At 48.9% G+C, this 21,331-nt stretch overlaps 1 protein-coding gene across 1 annotated transcript in view; it reads left to right on the forward strand.

Annotated features, from left to right (window-relative positions):
- The window catches only part of ERO1A (endoplasmic reticulum oxidoreductase 1 alpha), a gene marked incomplete at its 5' end in the record, with an annotated part of 23,472 nt that extends 2,909 nt beyond the window's left edge, over positions 1–20,563 (forward strand). Inside the window, 15 exons of the mRNA XM_041409822.1 lie at positions 7,130–7,249; positions 8,505–8,588; positions 10,008–10,046; positions 10,918–10,994; positions 11,086–11,159; positions 11,770–11,890; positions 12,311–12,348; positions 13,176–13,187; positions 14,312–14,338; positions 14,504–14,596; positions 17,600–17,846; positions 18,734–18,803; positions 18,928–19,014; positions 19,296–19,429; positions 20,167–20,563. Of these exons, the coding sequence (XP_041265756.1) occupies positions 7,130–7,249; positions 8,505–8,588; positions 10,008–10,046; positions 10,918–10,994; positions 11,086–11,159; positions 11,770–11,890; positions 12,311–12,348; positions 13,176–13,187; positions 14,312–14,338; positions 14,504–14,596; positions 17,600–17,846; positions 18,734–18,803; positions 18,928–19,014; positions 19,296–19,429; positions 20,167–20,227 (1,284 nt within the window). The remainder of the gene's footprint in view (positions 1–7,129; positions 7,250–8,504; positions 8,589–10,007; positions 10,047–10,917; positions 10,995–11,085; positions 11,160–11,769; positions 11,891–12,310; positions 12,349–13,175; positions 13,188–14,311; positions 14,339–14,503; positions 14,597–17,599; positions 17,847–18,733; positions 18,804–18,927; positions 19,015–19,295; positions 19,430–20,166) is intronic.
- Between the last annotated feature and the right edge of the window lie 768 nt (positions 20,564–21,331).

The following is a 21,331-nucleotide window of genomic DNA, read 5'->3' on the forward strand; positions in this document are numbered from 1 at the left end:
TAATGTAATATAATATAATATAATATAATATAATATAATATAATATAATATATATAATGTGATATAAGATAGAATATGATACGGTATGATATGTATATTATAGTGTAATTAAGAAATAATTAGCTTCTCATTGTAACACCATGAATTATAACATCTGCATTATCTCACCCTTCAAACGAAACTAAAACCAGAGTAAAAGTTTTTAAAACGCCTCTGAGTCAAACAAAAAAACAAAAAAAAAAAGAAAAAAAAAGAAAAACCAGCTGAATGGGACAAGCGGGCCTGTAGCTGCTGTTGAGCCCGGCACAGCGAAGGCGTTCAGGATCAGCCGCGGTTCCGCCGTTCCGCGGTTCGCGGAGCCCCTCCCGCGGGGCGCGGCCCTCGCTCCGTGCGGCTCCGTGCGGCTCCGTGCGGCTCGGCGCGGCTCCGAGCCCAGCTGCTTCTGCCAGGTGGGCGCTGCCCGGGTGGCCGCGGGAGGAGAGCGGGGTTGGATGGGGTCGGTGCGCGGGTCTGGGTGCCCAGCGTGCGGGGGGAGTGGAGCTGCCGGGGAGAGTGCGGAAGAGGGCTCGGGGATGCTCCGAGGGATGCGGGAGCTTTCCTGGGTGGAAAGGCTGGGAGAGCTGGGGGTGTTCGCGTGGAGAGGGCTCCAGGGAGAGCTCAGAGCCCCTGGCAGGGCCTGGAGGGGCTCCAGGAGAGCTGGAGAGGGACTGGGGACAAGGCATGGAGGGACAGGACACAGGGAATGGCTTCCACAGCCAGAGAGCAGGGATGGAAATGCTTATAGTGTATTACATGGTGTAATTGGGGATTCTGCCCTGTGAGGGTGGGCAGGCCCTGGCACAGGGTGCCCAGAGCAGTTCTGGCTGCCCCTGGATCCCTGGAAGTGCCCAAGGCCAGGCTGGACAGGGCTTGGAGCAGCCTGGGACAGTGGAAAGTGTCCCTGCCATGGCAGGGGGTGGGACTGGATAAGCTTTAAAGTCCTTTCTAACCCAAACCATTCCAGGATTCTGTGATTCTCTTCCATGCCATCTTAACTGTATTCTCTCCCTGCTCACATCAGCAGAGGAGAGTGCTCCAGCTTGTTGAGCATTTCTTCCCCAGCTACCCAGGTGCCTCTCCTGGCATGTTTCAGGGATATCCTTGCTATCCCTGGCAGCTGCTTCATCCCCTCTCCTGCCTTGCTGCTCTCCAGGAGGGAGCGTGGCTGCAGCAGGCTCCTGCCACCCTGCCCTGCCATGCCCAGGAGGGAGCTGGGCTGCTCTGCTCCCTAAAAACTCTCCTGGGGTTAATTCCTCTTGTTGTGTGCCAGGGGTGTCACTGAGCGCTCAGTGCAGCTGCTGTTGAGGTACAGAAATGAGAGAACTGGGTACCAAGCCTGGATTTAAGGTAGAGATCACTCTGCAGTTCCTTCTGACACCACCTTGCACTAGCAAAGTGGCAGCCCCTGGATGCCTGGGAGTGCCCAAGGCCGGGTTGGACGGGGTCTGGAGCACCCTGGGACAGTGGAAGGTGTCCCTGCCATGGCAGGGGGTGACATAAAATGGTTTTTGAGGTCCCTTGCTACCTGAATAATTCCTGTGATAAGCACATTTGCAAGATCAAGGAGTGAAGATGTCACAATGTCTTTAGTCCTTTATTTTGTTGCCTTTAAATACAGGAGGCTTTTATAAAGGCTACTCTTGCTGTATTAAATTTCTAGTCCTTAAATGTGGGTCAGGAATTGAGAGTGGAGAAAGAAAACAAATGGAATTACACTCTTGGCTTTGGCTTTGCCTTCTGGGGTGGCTCTTGACACTTTCAGCTTCCTGTGGAAGTGGTAAATAAAAACTCTGCTGATAAAGAATTGAAAAACATGCATTTAGATTCTGGGTCTCTGCAGGATTTTCCCTCGCAGCTTGCTGTAAGCAGGGAGGTTTGAGTGTTGAGTCAGGAGTGTGGAATGGGATAAGGAGCTGTAACCACTGACTGAACTGGCAGCTGGCATGGCACTGACTGCAGGCTCTTTTCCTTGGGCTGGAGGAGCATGTCAGCATGCTGCAATGCACTTTTCATCCTGTGCAGCAGCCTGGTTTTCCCTACAAATGTTTAGGGCAAGATTTTTTATTACCTTTAGGAAAAGGTGTCATGTAGAGCAGCATTTCTCAGCCTTTCTAACCACCAAACCTTTTAAATCACACCTGAGGCCTGCCTCATCTCTTGGTTAAAAATAATCTGCTGATCCCCTTGTGCAGAGCTGGTCTGGTGGTTTTTATTTGCCACCAAAGAAAATAATAGGGCCAGCCTTAAGTGATCTGGTTTGCCCTCCTTTGTTTAGCTCCTTGAAGGCCTGGAACAGCTCTTGGTTCCTCCTGTGAACCATCTCCTGCCCTCTCATGAGGTGAAGAAGCCTGGAAGAGCTCTGACTTGTGTGCCAGCCTGTGCTGGGACAGGTGACAAGGGCCACTTTTGGGAGTGCTGCTCCAGCAATATTCCCAGTGCTGACTTCAGCAGGCTGTGTGATCCTGGAATGGGTGTTGTATCCTGTCTGCCTGCACCCAGGGCAATGCCTCACCTGCTTTTTGTCACTGTTATTTTACCTCCCTTCCTTAGAGACCAAGCAGCCCTGCAACTTTTATTAGAAACATCCATCTGTTGCTACAAACACTGGTGTTTCAAATACTGTTTTCTGCTTCCCAAGCTCTGATTAACATTCCAATATCAAAATCCCCTCCAATTTTACAGGCAGCTCATCCCCCCCTCGAGATATTCCTGTTTGCATCAGAGCTTAGTCAGCCGTGGATGTCTTCTTTATATTCCTGGTAATTATTGTTCATTTGCTGTTTACAGGCTGGTGCAGCTGCATTAAGGATGTGCTGCAGGTGTTTGGCACTGGGGGATTTTGTGAAGGTTTCCTGTCTGGCAGAGGGCAGGTTGCCTTTGGGAATGTTTCTGTGGGCAGGATGCTGCCATTAGGGGTGAGTCTGGCCATGGAGAGTTTCCTCCTTGGGACCTGGGCAGGTTTTCAGGCTGTCCTCGTGTTCCTGTGGATTGGTGTTCACTCGGCAGCCTCCAGGGCAGGGATTCATTCCTAGCACAGCTCCCATTTCTCTGGGAAGGAGGAACTCTTCTCTCTTCAGGAGGAGTTTCCAGGTGGAGAGAAGCAGATCTTTGGGGGTACATTCTGCCCCTCTGCTCTGCTCTGGTGAGATCCCTCCTGGAATAGTGTCCTGCCCTGTGCTCCTTGCAGACAGAAGGGACATGGAGCTGTTGGAGCGAGTCCAGAGGAGGCCACCAAGATGATCAGAGCAGCTCTGCTGGGAGGAAAGGCTGGGAGAGTTGGGATTCTTCAGCCTGGAAGAGGGAAGACCTCAGGGTGGCCTAATTGTGACCTTGCTGTACCTGAAGGGAGATGGCAGGAACAGTGGAGAGAGGGGATTCACAAGGGATGGAGGAACAGGAGGACACAGGGAATGGCTTCCCACTGCCAGAGGGCAGGGATGGATGGGAGATTGGAAATTGGGAATTCCTGATGTGAGGGTGGTGAGGCCCTGGCCCAGGGTGCCCAGAGCAGCTGTGGCTGCCCCTGGATCCCTGGCAGTGCCCAAGGCCAGGCTGGACAGGGCTTGGAGCAGCCTGGGATGATGGAAGGTGTCCCTGCCCATGGCTGGGGTGGAACTAAACGGTCTTTAGGCTCCCTTCCAACCCAAACCATTCTGGGATGCTGTGACAGGCCCTGGTTTGACCCATCCTGATGCTCCCATGTGGGCTTTGCTTCTGTGTGAGTTCTGGGAAACCTAGTCCTTGTTTTCTGGGCAGAAGATGGGGACAAAGCACCTGGAGTGGCAGATAATGCTTCCAGGGCAGGTGCAGGAATGACTGTCCTCAGCTGGCTGCCAGCAACTTGCTCCCAGTGCACTGGCAAGGATGGAAGGGAAATAATTTCATAGAATCATGGAATCTCCTGAGTTGGAAGGGACCCACGAGGATCATGGAAGTCCAACTCCTTTGTGCCAGGAAACTTCTGCTGAAGGAGCAGGGAAGGCATCTGCTCACCACCAGCCTGGGACTTGTCCAGAGGAGCAGGCAGTGCCAGGGAAGTTGGTACAGGCTAAATCCAAACCCCTCAGCCTCTGTGGCATTCCCTTCCCTGTGCCCTGTTGTGGCTCTAGTGGGAGATGCAGGGAAAAGTTCTCCTTTCCTGCCTGGCTGTGGTGTGGGACGCAGTGAGAAGAAATCCCAAAATCCACTGCTCAGGGGATGTTCCTGTGACACTCAGGGCAGCAGAAAGAGGTGGGAAGAGCAGCCTGGAGGGGAAAAGGAGGCTGGAGCAGAGGCCAAGCCCAGGGATTGCAGAGTCCCCGCTGTTGTGTTCCCAGCACACGAGGTGGAGGTTGGATTTTGGGGTTGTGGCACGTCACCCTGCAGCTTACTCAGCACCCAGAGCCACTCCTGCTGCTCTGTCCCAGTGGGACAGCCCAGCCCTGCCCTGCCCCTCAGCCTCCTGCCAGCTTCTCACACCCAGGGCAGGTGGAGCAGAACCCCTCAGCTGGGTGAGTCACGGTGCCAGCAGGCTCCTGGCACGTGTTGGGGACTGGATCCATCCCTGGTTTGTCTCAAACAGCTGCTCTCCTTGGCACAGGCTGAGGATGTAGGTAAATATTTTGTTTGTGGGGTGGGGGGAAGCGTTTGAAGGTACAACCCACTGGAGGGCACGCAGAGCTCAGCTGCTCTGGCAGCAGGAGGTGAAGTGCCAAACCAAGTGAGGGCTGAAAAATGGGTTCTGGGGGCTCATGGAGCAGGAGGGAACCTCTGAAATGAAGACAAGTCCTGCCAGTGATCTGACACTGCCACTTCCCTGAGTCTTGGAGCGGCTCAGCTCCAAGCTGTTTGCTGGGGGCATCACTGGGGCTTTCACCAGGGCTCTGAGGAGCCTCAGCTCTGGATGTTCTTGGTGCTGCTTCTCTTCTGTGCTCCTCTGGTTGTAACTTGGGCACACACAGCCCGGGGAAATTGCCCATTTCTGCCCATTCTGGCTGAAATCCTTGGAGGAAGATTGAGCAGATGTGGAGTTTCCCCAGCACCTTTCCCTTTGCCCCTTGCCCCCACAGGTGTGGTCAGGGTGACCCTGAGGCTGATCCCACCAATAAACTGGGATTTGGAGAGCTCCAAAGCACGACCCCCATCCAGTCCTAAGGATTTTGGGATCATCTGCAGTGCTTCCCTGGTGGGGTAAAACTCCTGATGGAAGAAGTAGTACAGTGATATTATCCATTAATGCTTTTATTTCCAGCTCCTCTTGCACTGTTGAACTGATCTTTTTGTGTTTTCTGACATCTTTTCCTACCACTAGAAGAAGACAAAGTTAGGTTACAAGATTGCAGCTGAAGCCCCAAGCTCAGATCTTTCAGTGTACAACTTTCATGTAATTTCAGTCAAGAATCTGTCTTGGGTATAGTTCCACACAGTGTTCAGCCTGCAAACTGAATTATTTAATTGCAGGGCATGCAAACCAAATAAAATTAAGTCCACGTGAGCTCCTGTCGTCTCTTTTGGCTTGACAAGAAAAAAAGTGATGTTAGTTTTGCATCTCTGGATTATATCCAGGATGAGGTTGGTTCTGGCTCGAATTGGTCAGCAGACATAACAAAACCAGACCTGGCCCAAATGTTGCTTCCAGTGGGGGGTTGGTGGGAGCTCCAATGTTCCCACTTTGACAGGGATGTCATTCCTTTGGAGTGACATCTTTGTCAAGCATGGGTACAGAGAGCAGTTGAAGATTATCTGCAGATCTTTTTTAGGTCACTTTTAGACCCAACCTTTAAGCTTCCTGACTTGAAGCATGCCAAGATTTCAGGAAATAAAAATGTGGTTGGTTGTTGGCTTGCTGTGGTTTGTTGTTTTGATGTGTTTTTTAATGTATATATAAATTTCCAACAGCTTTAAATTGGGTAACTGGATTAGCAAATTGCTACTGTTTGTTTTTACAAGGGTGACTCAGGTTAGTGGAAATCTTAAATCACTGTTAATCTTCATTACTGTGCAAAATGCAGGACAGAATTCAGTAAATGTGTGAGGGTGACACACTGAGCTGCAGTGTAAACACTGAAAATATGAGTGAGCCTCCAAATCATGCTGCCTCAACAAAACAGAGTTGTTCCACTGGGGCAGGGAATTCTGGCTATTTTTTCCCCCACCTCCCCATTTCATGTGACTCTGTGCTCCATTTCTGCCATCCTCCTCTCAGCTCCGTTTCCTTGGTGGTAAATATAATTTTATTGAAGTTGTTGTGTAGCTCTTGCTGAATTATGAGGAGCAGCTGAGGGAGCTGGGAAGGGGCTGAGGGGGGACCTTGTGGCTCTGCACAGCTCCTGCCAGGAGGGGACAGCCAGGGTGGGTCGGGCTCTGCTCCCAGGGAACAGGGACAGGAGCAGAGGGAACAGCCTCAGGTTGTAGCAGAGGAGGTTTAAACTGGATGTTGGGGAAATTTCCTTCATGGCAAGGGTTGTCCAGCCCTGGCACAGCTGCTCAGGGCAGTGCTGGAGTCCCCATCCCTGGAGGGATTAAAAACCTCTCTGGATGTGGCACCTGGGACGTGGTCAGTGCTGGGGGAAAGGTTGAACTCGATGATCTTTTCCAACCTCAATGATTCCAGGATTCTCTGGTTTCCCCAAGGACTCACTGGGGGTGTGGGGGAAGCAAAACTTCTTCTGTGTTGAGCAACTTTGTCATCTGCCAGTAATGGATGTGTCAGGAAACCACAGCTGAATTTGTACTACTTCTTCCTTTGTTTTTTTCTTTTTCTTCAGGGCTTGCACAAAGCCTGTTGAGCTGTTCAGGATGATGCAAGAAGGATGCATCAGATGTAAAACAGATATTTTGGTGCCAAATGGCTCTCTGCTGCAGTTAATTAATCACAGAATCATGGAATGGTTTGGGTTAGAAGGGACCTTAAAGCTCATCTCATCCCACCCCCTGCCATGGCAGGGACACCTTCCACCATCCCAGGCTGCTCCAAGCCCTGTCTAAACTGACCTGAGTGGAAAGAAAGTGATGAATTCTTTTATTGTCTGCAGTGTTAAAAAGTCCTGGCTGAGTTGTTTATATGTGATTTCTTGTTGATTTTGATTTTATTGTTTTTTTTCTCCCCCAGGTCACTGGTTATTTAGATGACTGCACCTGTGATGTAGAAACCATCGATGCCTTCAACAACTACAAACTTTTTCCTAGACTGAATGAACTCCTGGAAAGTGACTATTTTAGATACTACAAGGTCATTTTTTTCTTGCAAGAATTGTATTTATTTGTGTGCTGCTGTCTTTTTTTTTTTATCTCCTGTGAACTTATTGCTGATCTTTCTAAAATCAGCCACCTGCATTTTAACCCTGATCTTTTAAGGGTGCAGTCAGTCAGTTGGACCCTTCTGTTGTGAGGAGAATCTCAATAAGATGCAATGTACTTTTAAGAGGATTCAAAGATATTTTCTTATCCATTTTTCCCTCTTGAGCAACACATTAATGAGAGGACTTCCTTTGGTGAGCTGTGATTTAAAGATGCTGATGAGCAGTGATCCATAATGAGAGGATTTCACATGGAAAACCTGCATTAGTTCCAGACCCTCAGGTTCATTGATGGCTGTTGCTGCCAGACTTTCCATGGATTGGATTCCATGAGATGGATTCTGCTCCCATTCAGTCAGACTCCCTTTATGCCCTTCTCTTCCAAACCCACCAAATCTTGTTAAATATTAATTATTTTGGAAGAATGATTCTTGGTACCAACTCACAGAAGAGAAAAACTGGGATTTGTTAAAGAAGGTCATGTCCTTTCTTCTTCCAGGGTTGGGATTTGTAACAGAAATACTGAAATTGGTCTGAATGAAGAGTAGAATCCTGGAATTCCAGAATGGTTTCATCCACTTCCACCCACTGCCAGGGGCAGGGACACCTCCCACCATCCCAGGCTGCTCCAAGCCCTGTCCAGCCTGGCCTTGGGCACTTCCAGGGATCCAGGGGCAGCCACAGCTGCTCTGGGCACCCTGTGCCAGCCCCATACAGAAAAGAATTCCTTCCCAATCTCCCATCCATCCCTGCCCTCTGGCAGTGGGAGCCATTCCCTGTGTCCTGTCCCTCCATCCTTGTCCCCAGTCCCTCTCCAGCTCTCCTGGAGCCCCTCCAGGCCCTGCCAGGGGCTCTGAGCTCTCCCTGGAGCCTTCTCCTCTCCAGGGGAACATTCCCAGCTCTCCCAGCCTGGCTCCATGGCAGAGGAGCTCTGGCCCTCAGAACATTTTGGAATTATGGAAATGTCTGGGTGGGAAAGCCCCAGCAGAAAGACCCAAGCAAGGATTAAAAGGATTTAAACCTGTGCTGATAACAAGGTTGTGAGTGGTGTTGTCAGTCTGGGTCACCAGGGAGTTGCTGGTTGGAACAAACAAGTGCAGAACTTGGATTTCTCTTGGAAAACTGGGGAGTGGCAGGTTGGCTTGGCTATATATTCAAATATATTGAATGGTGATGTGTTATTTGCAGGTAAACCTACAGAAACCTTGTCCCTTTTGGGAGGACAACAGTCACTGTGGAATGAGAGACTGTGCTGTGCAGCCCTGCCCCTCTGTAAGTACCAAATCCATTCTTTTGCATACATATTTTTTTTAATTTAACTTTTGCAAAGCAAGAGGAAACAGCAGACAAGTGACTGAATCTTTATTTTGGTTATAGCAAAACTGGGGTGGCTCTGATGGATATTTCATGCAGCAGCACTGGTGGCCATAAGAAAGGCCAAAATACTGAATTCTGTAATAATACTAATTAAAGTTTCAAGACAGGCTGGGATTTTAACAGCTGACCCTCTGCAAACAGCCAAAAACTTCTCCTAGTCTTTTTTTTTTATTTTTTCCCATTAGTAAGTAGTTTTTAGGGCAAATCCATTGTAGTTTTTGTGTTAATTGACATAATTTGTTGCCCATAAGCTGCACTGTGATTTAGTTTTGGCTGATGAATTTGACCCAGAGCTTTCCAGCCCTCTTCTTGTAGGAGAAGTGGCTCTTTCAGCATCCCATTTCCAAGGGCACTCCTGTCCCTGTGTCCTGGACAAAAGGGTTTTGTTCCCTCAGCTGTAAGAAAACACCCTGACTGCAGATGTCTGCCCCAAAAAGGGGGTGAGAAGGTGAGGGAATCACACCTTGGTGGCTGGTGGCCCCTGTGGGGACATTTCATGTTTTGGTGTTGACAGCCAGCACAGACTGTTTTACTCCCTCACTCTTGGGTTCTAAAATGGAATGATGAATTTTTTTTTTCCCACCTCAAAATAACCCTAAATGTTGTTTAAATACTTTTTCTTCCTTTAAAAAAAAAAATCTATTTTTGGTAGTGATTATGAGTAATGTGATGGAGTTCTGTTACAATTACCTAAGTTTTAGCTGAAAGTTGTTCTTATTTTAAGAACTGACTGTCCCTGCTGTTCTTAATTATTTTGATTTGGGTCCATTTCTTCCTGAAATCAATAAAAATAACTCATATTGCTTAATTTTCCTTTTTACTATTACAGTATTTCCTCCTGTAGCAGTGGTTCTATTGCCTTCCTACTCCTGGAGAGAATGGAAATTGAGGAGAATTTTGGGGCTGGTTGTGTGGTGCTGACATTCCATGATGGAATGGTCAGAGGGAAGTTTGGAATGTCATGTGTCAGGGGCTGGTAGATGAAAAATATAAGGAGGCACCTGGGCTCCTGCCAGGAAGGTGATGCCAGACCTGGCTTCCCCAAATTCCTGCTTGGATAAGCAAAGCAGACACAGATGTAGCAGCTGTGGAAAGCTGCAGACTTTTGGAGGAAAAAAAAATAAAAATCAAACCACTGGGAATGTTGCTTCTCCTTGGTGTGGTGGGGAGTGAGGAGTTGGATGTGGTGCAAGCTCGGCTGGGTGCTGTGGTCACCTTGTCACCTCTGTGGTGACACCCCAGACCTTTCCCAGAGATGGGGCCGAGGGGTCTCACCAGCCCCACAGGTGGCACTTGCTTTGTTTTGTCTTTCAGGATGAAGTCCCTGATGGAATCAGAGCTGGAAGTTACAAGGTGGGTGTGGCTGAGCACAAAGGGATGAGGGGGTTTATTTTGTGGCCCAGTTTTGTGCCATAGAAGTGACAAGGCTGGAAGGATCTGTAGGATCATGGAGTCCTGCCACCCCACCAGCCCCATGTTCAGCACCAACCCACGTCCTCAAGTGCCACATCCACGTGGGTTTTGATCACTTCCAGGGATGGGAACTCCCCCACCACCCTGAGCAGCTCCTTCTAATGCCTGGCAACCCTTTCCAGGAAGGAATTTTCCCCCATATCCAGCCTAAACCCTCTCTAGCCCAGCCTGAGGCCATTCCCTCTCCTCCTGTCCCTGTTCCCTGGCTGTCCCCTCCTGGCAGGAGCTGTGCAGAGCCACAAGGTCCCCCTGAGCCTCCTTTTCTCCAGGCTGAGCCCCTTCCCAGCTCCCTCAGCCTCTCCTGGGGCTCCAGCCCCTTCCCAGCTCCATTCCCTTCTCTGGACCCTCTCCAGCCCCTCAAAGTCTTTTTTGTCGAGAGGAACCCAAAACTGCCCCCAGGCTTTCAGCATGGCTCAGTAAATGTCAGGATGTTCTTTAGGCCTGAATTTTTGCTCTCTTCAAGTGCTTGGAGAGCACAGAGCCTGTGAGGTGGCTGTGCTGGAGCCAGGAATTCTGACATCTCTCCAAGAGCAGGTGTCAGCAGGCACACAGAGCTCCCAGGGGCTGTCCCTGCAGGACTCGTCAGCGTGGCACAAACCTTTGGGTGTCTGCAGACATCCTGTGCAAACACCCAAATCATGAAAGGCTTTCTGGGGTTTAACCTGTGCTAATAGTGCATGAAGGCTAAATTAAAAGAGAAAAAAATTCCTTTTTAATCCTCACCCCTCCCACCCTTTTCTTTCCAACCCAGTATTCGGAAGAAGCCAACAGCCTGGCTGAGGAGTGTGAAGAAGCCAAGAGGCTCGGAGCTGTTGATGACTCTCTGAGGTTTGACTTCTTTTGCCATAATCCTTCCTTGTCCTGAAGGAAAGCTGGCATCAGAGCCCTCTCTGAGAGGTTTTCCCCCCGTTTTTTGCAGCAAGGAAACACGGCAGGCAGTGCTGCAGTGGGCACAGCACGACGACTCCTCGGACAGCTTCTGTGAGGCTGATGGTATGGGCACCTGGCAGGGCTGGCATGGGATCTGAGCACTTCTGCAGAACTTAAAATCATGGAATGGTTTGGGTTGGAAGCCCCCATTCCACCCCCTGCCATGGCAGGGACACCTTCCACCATCCCAGGGTGCCCTCACCAGCCTGGCCTTGGGCACTGCCAGGGATCCAGGGACAGCCACAGCTGCTCTGGGCACCCTGTGCCAGGGCCTCACCACCAGGAATTCCTTCTCAATATCCCAGCTAACCCTGCCCTCTGGCAGTGGGAAGCCATTCCCTGTGTCCTATCCCTACAATTCCTGAGTGAGAGCTCCTCTCCCACTCCATGCAGCCTCTTCAGATCCTGGAATGTTGCTGTGAGGGCTCTACACAACCTCCTCTCCTCCAGGCTGAACAATTCCAGGCCAAAGTGTAATATTTCACCAAAACAGCATTTCTGCTCCTTTCCACCTCCCTGCCCTCAGTATTTTGAAAATAATACACAAATATTTCTGACAAAGCTTCCTTGCTGCTCTGGGCCTTGCTGTGTTTAGCATGGTGGGGCAGAGGTGGCTGGATCAGCCTTGGAAAATGTCATTTTCCCTGAGAAAATCGTTGTCCCTGCTCCACAGACATCCATTCTCCTGATGCTGAGTACGTGGATTTGCTCCTGAACCCAGAGCGTTACACTGGCTACAAGGGGCCGGATGCCTGGAAAATTTGGAACAGTATTTATGAAGAAAACTGCTTCAAGTAGGTGCTCTGGGGGACCAGTTCCACGAGCCTGAGGGTGCTGATTTGTGCAGAGGGGCAGAAATGAATCCACATCCTCCTGTCTGAAGTGAATCCACATCCTCCTGTCTTTGCCCCAGTGCCTGTGCAGGGTGGGATGCATCAGGGACAAGTCATGTGGCTGGCCCAAAAGAAGAAAATTGAGTTTTCCTGCCTGTTTTTTTTCTAAAAAAAAAAGGAAAATGCACCACCAAACCCCCACAGAAACCCTGGTTTTGCTCTATCCTTTCCTTTCCTTTCCTGAGCAAAGTTAAAGCGTGGAAGAGGATTTTAGATCCCTTTAGGCTGTTAGAAGAAGCTCCTTCTGCTCTGCTCTGTTTGTGCACACAAGAGACAGTAACTTATTTACATCTCCTATTTAAATTATTTTTCCCCTCCTAGGCCTCAGAATGTAAAAAGACCTTTGGCATCTGGCAGAGGTGAGTCATTTATTTATCTCACTAAGTGGGTTAGTAGTGAACTGATCCCAGCTCCAGGAGCAGTAAATGTTCTCTGGGCTCCTTCTCCTGCTGGATGAGAAATATCTCGTAGCTCTTGACCAAGTGTAGGATTTTGTGGCACCTGGAAGTGGCTTTTTTTAGCATCCATTGTGGAAAAAGAATCTCTGATCTTCCAGTCCTGGAAAAAAGGTGAGTTTTGGAGGGGCCTGGAGCAGGGCTGACCCCTGAGCTCTCCCTGGGCCCCTGTGCCTGAACTTGGCAGTGCCAAACCAGCTGTGATGGGTGGAAATGAGAACCTGGCTGGGATCCTCCATGGAAGCAGCCAGGAGGAGCAGCTCTGCCCTGGAGCCAAGGCCAGGCAGTGTCAGTGAAAGCAGGGAAGGGGTTTGGAAACAAGACATCATCATCAACCTCCAGCAGCACCCTCTGCCACCATCTCCTCATCTCCCCCAGGTTATGGAGGTGTTCATCCCCCTCCTGTGACTCTGCTGTGAAGGAGTGGCTCTTCTCCTGCTGAAGGAGATGTGCAATGTCCCTGGAAATAGCAGCTTTTACTTCCTTTGCAAATATTGATCCCTCCTGCACTGGTCAGGTTGCTCAGCACCGTTCTCATCCCGTGTCCTCAGTGCTGCACTTGGGGTTTCTGTGCTCAGAACGTTTCCAAACCTCCCTGGAGAGGATCCTTCTCTTGTCAGAGCAGATGAGCAGGGCAGTGCTTGTGCTTTGGAGCTTAATTCTGGTCGTGTGTAATGTTTTTATCCTCTTTTTCTCTCTCTCCCTCCACCACTTGTGCTTTTTTCCCCCAGGAGATGACGGAGGTGAGTGGCACTGTTTGTTTTTACTGATAACAGAAACAAGTGGGGTGTCCTTATCCTGCTGTCACAGGCTGAGCCACTGGATAATGCACCTGCTTAGCAAAATGATTCATCAGGAAAACCAGGAATTAGAGGCATGGCATCATAGGAAATCCTGAGTGGGGTCACAAGGGTCAGAGTCCAGCTCCTGGCCCTGCACAGACCCCCAAACAATCCCACCCTGGGAGTGCTGTCCAAATACTCCTGGCAGCCCTGGGGCTGTGCCCATTCCCTGGGAGCCTGGGCAGTGCCAGCACCCTCTGGGGGAGGAACCTTTCCCTGATATCCAAGCCAAACCTCCCTGGCACAGCTCCAGCCCTTCTCTGAGTCCTGTCCCTGCTCAGCAGAGCAAGAGGAGATCCCTGTGAGCCCCCTGTCCCAGCCCATCCTCATGGGAAGGGCTTAAAAAGTCCTCCAGCATTTTTTTAACAGCACAAGTCCAGTCTGAAGGCAGTCACTCAAGTGTGAGAAGCCTTTGGGAACAAGAATTTTCCTGGTTTTTTTTCAGTGCTTATTACTGAGAAAGCTTTGAACAACTCAATCCCAAATTGGGATTATCTGGAGCTGTAGGAGAGGGGTGCCCACCTCCCTCAGGCCCTGAGAAGGGCTGTTCCCTGGAGTTCTCCATTCTCCACAGCATCTTGTCTCCAAACCATCCCCAAATCCTGATCTCCAGGTCACTTCCATGCACAGAGCAGGGACAGTGAAACCCTGACTTGTGGGATTCTGCACGCTCGCTTGCACTCTGTGGTTTTTTGGTTGGTTGGTTTGTTTGTTTTATAAAAATATCCCTCTCCCCTCTGTGCCCAGAAGTGGAAAGCAATCCCTGATCCTTGTTTTTTTCCCAGCACTGGGCTGTTGTGCCCTCCCAGGCCCCTGGGGAAAGCCCACGTGCTGTTTGGAGCTGCTGTTAAGAGAAGCATCAGTCACAAGAGTGGGCAGGAAAACTCTTTTCATGCTCTTTTAATGCTCCTTTCCCAATTCCTGCAAACTGGAGTGGGCAGAGGGCCTTGGGGCCAGCCTGGAGGTGCATTCAGGGCATCAGGCTTGGGCTGCAGCCTCACTGATGTGTTTTCCTCTCGTTCCAGGGCACACGTTTTACAAGTGGCTCAAAGGTAATCCTTGCTCTCAGTGTGGTTGCTCCTCCTGGGATGGACAGGAAATGGGAAATTCTGGGATCAGGGGCCCCTCTCAGTGGGATTAGATTCCTGCCTCACAGCCAGGAGGGTTGACAATCCAGTGGGTGCTTTCAGTGTCTTAAACTGCCCTTTCCTTTGCAGGGGTCTGTGTGGAGAAAAGAGCTTTCTACAGGCTCATCTCCGGTCTCCACGCCAGCATCAACATCCACCTGAGTGCCAGGTACCTCCTGCAAGGTAAATCCTGCTTCCTGCCCCACTTTCCTGCCTCACTGACACCTCCCTGGCTCTGCCAGATGCTGCTTGGAGCCTGTTCCAGCAGGACTCAGGCCTGTTTGTGCTCTTCCAGCACCCAGCTGGTGTAACAGGGTTAGGGATGCAGTTGCCTCATGCCTCCAGGTCTGACAGGGGCTGGGCCAGGCTCTGTACCAGCCCTTCCAGCAAATATTCCCTCTGCTCTTCCTCCAAGGTTATTTTGGAGTGGGGTTCTAGCTGTGGGTCGAGGCTGTCCCTTCCCAGTCTGGTTTTATGATGGTCAGTCCAGCACGAACCTCACCTGGACTGGGAAATGCTTGGCTGGGCTTTCCCAAGGCCATTGATCCGTCTCCAGCAGCCATTTCCATGTCCATGTCCATTTCCATTTCTATTTCCACTTCCATTTCCATTTCCTTCCTGTGCTTTGGTCCATAAATACCTGTCTGAGGAATCCAAATTTCAACCCTGGGCTTGAAAGTCAAGGTGTTTGCTGTTGAAATTTGGGCAATCCATTTAGATTTAAGTAAATAATTGTATTTAAGTGTCTGCAGCCCACTTGGACCTCACCTGGATGTGAGTCAGGCCAGGCTGGAGTTGGGAGATGGGATAAATGTGGGAAACATCAGAGGCAAGAGATGAGCTGGGGCTGCAGCTTCAGCTTGGGATGACTTTTATATCTTCCACTATGTATTTTATAGAATAATCTTAAAAACGTGGTAAAATATTTTTTGTGGGCTTGAAAATGGAAAATAGAGGCCAGTTTCCTGCATTCTTGTTTTTCCATATCATCAGGAATTCTCCTCAGGTGCCCCTGTTGGTTAGGAAGTTTCAGGAATTACCTGAAAAAAGTCTGCAGGAGTTTTGTGTTTGCTGGGGCTTGAACTGAGTTACAATCATCCCTCCCTTGAACAATTTCCAGGCAAAATTTCTTCACTGGAAGGGTTGTCAAGCATTGGAAAGGGTTTCCCAGGGAAGTGGTGGGATCACCATCCCTGGAGGTTCAAGGAACAACTGGATGTGGCACTCAGAGGTTGGACTCAGTCAAAGGTTGATCTTGGAGATCTTTTCCAACCTTAATGATTCTGTGGTTTTGGTGACTTGGAAAAGCTGGGATCTGCCTGCCTGGAATCCCATTTCACCATTTCCCTGGAGGGAGGAGATGAACCAGAACCAATCCCTGTTGGACCCCAGGGCACAGGGAATATTTCTCTGCCTCTCCTGAGATGTCCTGATCCCCAGGAGAACACTGCTTTTAACCTTCATCCATGGAGAAAGCTTCCAAGACTTTGGGATGAATTGGAATCTACAAATGTGTGAAATAGATAGTTTATCACAGGGTGAAAACCTCAGAGTTTTGGGTTTTTAGTGTGGAGGTGGGTAGGAGACAAGATGGAGGATTTTGAGCATTGTCTGATTTCAACCCTGGGCTTGAAAGTCAAGGTGTTTGCTGTTGAAATTTGGGCAATCCATTTAGATTTAAGTAAATAATTGTATTTAAGTGTCTGCAGCCCACTTGGACCTCACCTGGATGTGAGTCAGGCCAGGCTGGAGTTGGGAGATGGGATAAATGTGGGAAACATCAGAGGCAAGAGATGAGCTGGGGCTGCAGCTTCAGCTTGGGATGACTTTTATATCTTCCACTATGTATTTTATAGAATAATCTTAAAAACGTGGTAAAATATTTTTTGTGGGCTTGAAAATGGAAAATAGAGGCCAGTTTCCTGCATTCTTGTTTTTCCATATCATCAGGAATTCTCCTCAGGTGCCCCTGTTGGTTAGGAAGTTTCAGGAATTACCTGAAAAAAGTCTGCAGGAGTTTTGTGTTTGCTGGGGCTTGAACTGAGTTACAATCATCCCTCCCTTGAACAATTTCCAGGCAAAATTTCTTCACTGGAAGGGTTGTCAAGCATTGGAAAGGGTTTCCCAGGGAAGTGGTGGGATCACCATCCCTGGAGGTTCAAGGAACAACTGGATGTGGCACTCAGAGGTTGGACTCAGTCAAAGGTTGATCTTGGAGATCTTTTCCAACCTTAATGATTCTGTGGTTTTGGTGACTTGGAAAAGCTGGGATCTGCCTGCCTGGAATCCCATTTCACCATTTCCCTGGAGGGAGGAGATGAACCAGAACCAATCCCTGTTGGACCCCAGGGCACAGGGAATACTTCTCTGCCTCTCCTGAGATGTCCTGATCCCCAGGAGAACACCGCTTTTAACCTTCATCCATGGAGAAAGCTTCCAAGACTTTGGGATGAATTGGAATCTACAAGTGTGTGAAATAGATAGTTTATCACAGGGTGAAAACCTCAGAGTTTTGGGTTTTTAGTGTGGAGGTGGGTAGGAGACAAGATGGAGGATTTTGAGCATTGTCTGATCTTCTTCTTCTTCTTCTTCTTCTTCTTCTTCTTCTTCTTCTTCTTCTTCTTTTCTTCTTCTTCCTCTTCCTCCTCTTCTTCCTCTTCCTCTTCCTCTACTCCATTTTCTACAGTATTAATAACAGAGTGATTGCTTAGAAAGAACCACAACACAAATATTGGGTGAACAAACAAATAATTAGTTATTAGTAGAAAGGTAGAAATAAAATACATTCTAAAAGTTAACTGAACAAAATAACTTTAGAAGACCTTAAGCCTACGTGCCTTTTAACTTTTCTGTACCTTTCTCTTTGTACACTAAGTCTAATATTGATAAGATTTTTGATAAGTCTAGATTGATAAGATTTTTTCTCTTATCAATACTAAACTGTTGATAAGAGAAAAAATAAACAACAACCTAAAGACCAAGAAAACGACTTTTCTGTACCTTTCTCTTTGTACACAACAATGTAAACAACATACTAAACTATTGGTAAGAGAAAAAACAACAACCTAAAGACCAAGAAAACCCCAAAAAGTCCCATTTGTCTCTCAGTTTTAACACAGAACTTTTTAGGGGGTTCCCACAAAACCCCTCCACCTCTCATGCCTTTGGGGTTTGTTTCCGTCTCAGATTCCTGGTCGGAGAAGAAATGGGGCCCCAACGTCACGGAGTTCCAGCAGAGGTTTGATGAAGTCCTCACCAGAGGGGAAGGGCCCAGAAGACTCAAAAACCTCTATTTTCTGTACCTGATTGAGCTGAGGGCCCTGTCCAAAGTTCTGCCCTTCTTTGAGCGCCCGGGGTTCCGGCTGTACACCGGGAATGAAAGCCAGGATGCAGAGATGAAACACCTGCTGCTGGAAATTCTCCATCTGGCCAAGTAATTGCACTCAGTGCCTGGGGACAGTGGCTCTGCCACCATCTCTGAGTGTGTTTATGTGAAGCTCCTAGAAAGGCAGGTCCTGGGTTCTTCCTGGAGTCATTTGTGCAGTAGAATCACAGAAGTGTGGAAAGGTTTGGGTTGGAAAAGACTTTTTTAAGGGACGTCTAGTCCAGCCCCCTTGCCGTGAGCAGGGACATGAAACCAGTAGTTTAGTTTTGCTGGGAACACATTAATAATATCTGTATGCAAATTACAGAATTTGGTAATTAGTCCCATGGATTAATAGCCTTGGCTGCCTTTGGGATTTAGCAGAATTGAATTTAATAACTGCCTACGTGTCAGCCCTAAAATTGGCTACCTGTGTGACTCATCTGTGGGATACCCAGGCCTGGCTTTGTGTTTGCAACTAGAAAAACATCCTAAATTTCTTGGTAACAGAGGTTGGGGCTGTTGGATGGAGTTTGGAGTGAAAGGAATGGAAGATATTGGAACCAGACAGAAATGGGTGTCCCATCAGGTGATCAGTGTTTGATTTATCTGGTCACCCTCCTGTGCTTCTGTCTGTCAGCACTGAAATTGCTTAAAAACCATCGAGCAGTTGCTGAAAAAGTCTCCAAGATGAGATGCCAGCTCAAATTGGAAGAGAAAATACAATCAAGTGCAAATTGGAATACAATCAGTACAAATTTGAAGAGAAAATAAAATCCCAGGGTGGTTGGGGTTGGAAGGGACCTTAAATCATCTCATTCCATTCCTTGGGATTGGATGTCAGATTAAAACACCTCTGGAGATGTCCAGTGGCTCCCACCTGTGTTTATCCCCCCCCTGACTGCAGCCATACATCCAAGGAGGGCAGGAATCAAACTCTCATCATTCCCTTCCAGGTCCTTCCCGCTGCATTTCGATGAAAACTCCTTCTTTGCAGGGAATAAAAAGGAAGCTGCTAAACTCAAGGTAATTTCTGCCCCACTGCAGGAGGCTTTTCCTACCTCAGCCCCACTGAATTCCAGGATTAATTGAGATTACTACCTGGCAGGAGTCCTAATTAGTGCACAATCATGAATGTCTTCTCCCCCAGGAGGAATTTAGGCTGCACTTCAAGAATATTTCCAAGATCATGGACTGTGTTGGCTGCTTCAAGTGTCGGCTGTGGGGGAAGCTGCAGGTGAGATTTGTCAATCTCTGGGATTATCTGGGATAATTTGGGAGCTCTGGGGCTGGGATAGCAACGAGCTCCTGGTACAGCTCAGGGCTGCTGATTCCTCACCTGTGCAGGCAGCAGGAAGCAGCTGATGTGCCCAGCCTGGAAAACTGGGATAAGCCAAGAGAGGAGAGGGGTGCAGAGCCTGGTTTGGGTGAAATCCTCTTGCCCTGTTGAGAGGATGCTGCCCAGGTGAGGGAGGTTTGGATGCTGCTGATCAGGGATGCTCTTTGATCCCTGCACAGACACAGGGCTTGGGCACGGCGCTGAAGATCCTCTTCTCAGAGAAGCTCATCGAGAAGATTCCTGAGAGTGGCCCTTCCTATGGATTCCAGCTGAGCAGACAGGAAATTGTGGCCTTATTTAATGCCTTTGGAAGGTGAGTTTGAGACTTTCCCCTCTACTTTTGCATGAGCTGCTGTGCTGCATCCAGTTTGAGCTCTAATTTCAGGCAGTTCCCAGCAGTTTTGGGGGGGACTCTTGCTCTGGTCATAGTCTGGTACCAGGTGTTGGTGTGGAGTACAACAGTTGGAATGATTTAAAATGTTCTTTATACTGTGCATTTCTGTAAGGAATTCAAGGAAGCATTTATGCTAAGATACAAAGAATTCCATCATTTTTAAGGGACTGTGTGACTCTGTCCTTGGAGCACATTGTCCCAGGCAAGGCTGCTGTCCTTAGGCCTCTCTCCCTGTTCATTCCCAGTGCATGATGGCATTTTTAGCAGGAATCCTTCAGTCCAGCCTCTCTGGATGAGGAGTTTTTGTCAGAAAAGGAGGATAACAAGGCCTTTAGGAGGGGATTTCAGGACACTCTGGTTATACATTAGCTCTTGGTGATGTTGAGAGACCAGGAGTTTCTGGCAAATAGGATTTTCCAAGGATGAATTCCTTAATATCCTATTCCCCTGTGATTGCCAGTGTTTGCTTTAAAAAGAGGCAGGGGAATAGTGAAGGGCTGGTTGTAACCTCAGCCTAATTTAGCTGCAATTCCAAATCTTCTCTTCCCAAGAGCTGCTTGAAGCTTTGCTGCATACAGCCCCTTTCTCCCAGATTTTAAATAATTCACTACATGAATGTTGCTGTAACATTTCCCTTTTGCTTTCCTTGCACACAGGGTTTCAACCAGCGTGAAAGAACTGGAAAACTTTAGGAATCTCTTACAAAACATGAGGTGAATTCAGTGGAGAAAGAGAGATTTGAGGACAAACACCATCATTCCACCACTCTGACTTAATCCATGGAAACCACTTGCTGGGCCTCCTGTCCCATGACTGTCTGTAACCTGCTGAGGAGATATTTTGTACAAGGGAAAAAAAAAAAAAAAAAAAGCTATTTTTTTTGGTATAAAAATGGGGACTAGATGTAAATTTTATTTTATATATTGGAAGATCATTTGGAATAACTCTTTGAAATATTGCTGTGCTATTTGGATGGATCAGACCCACGGCCTTGCCTTTGGAAGCTGGAGGTGGGGCAAGAACTGTGCCATTGAATAAATTTGGGGGAAATTCCTTGTGTGCTCCATCATTCCAACCAGCCCCTCACTCACAGTGTGCCTACACCAACTTCCTGCTGCATAAAAAAACAACTTCAAGGCATTGTAGGAGCTGCTGCTGTCCCAAGGTGAAATCCTCTTCTTCAGAATTCCTGTTCTTTTAGGAACAGGGAGTTCCTGGTGCTCCTTGCACCCACTGGAGGCTGGGAAGATGCACCAGAGGAGGATCATGCTGGAGGAGCCCCACCTCTCCCCATGGCACCTGGAGGCTGCATTCCTCCTTCAGGAAAAGCAGAACCCACCCTCAGCTGCTGCCAGGACCCCAATCCCAGCCTTCTCCTGTCCCTTTGGGAGCTAAAATGGGAAAGGATGTGCCAGGCACGGGGCTGCTGCTCCTCAGAGCTGGCCCAGGGTGAGGTGCAGGGGAATTCTGCTGCTCCAAGGACAAGCAGTGGGGCAGAGCTTGTCCCTCCTGGGCTGGGCACAACCCCACAGGAATAGGGGTGAGATCCCCTGTTCCTGCTGCCCCACGGGGATGGGGCCAGCCCTGCACCATCCCACGGGGACAGAGGACAGGTTTGGGTGTGGGCAGTGCTGCTGGAAACAGCCCCCCCAAGCCTGGATCTGTGTGGAACCTCTCTGGGGCTGGGGGAGCCAGTCCTGGAAAGGACAAAGCACAGCCCCGGGCCAGAAGTCTCTTGGGACACTGGTTTGAGCACATTGCTCCTCAAAGATGGAGACATGGAATCACAGCAGAGCCTCCCCGGGCTGGGAGGGCTCCACA

The sequence above is a fragment of the Onychostruthus taczanowskii genome, unplaced genomic scaffold, assembly GCF_017590055.1.
Source record: "Onychostruthus taczanowskii isolate IOZ18803 unplaced genomic scaffold, ASM1759005v1 scaffold100, whole genome shotgun sequence".
Lineage (NCBI taxonomy): Eukaryota > Metazoa > Chordata > Aves > Passeriformes > Passeridae > Onychostruthus > Onychostruthus taczanowskii.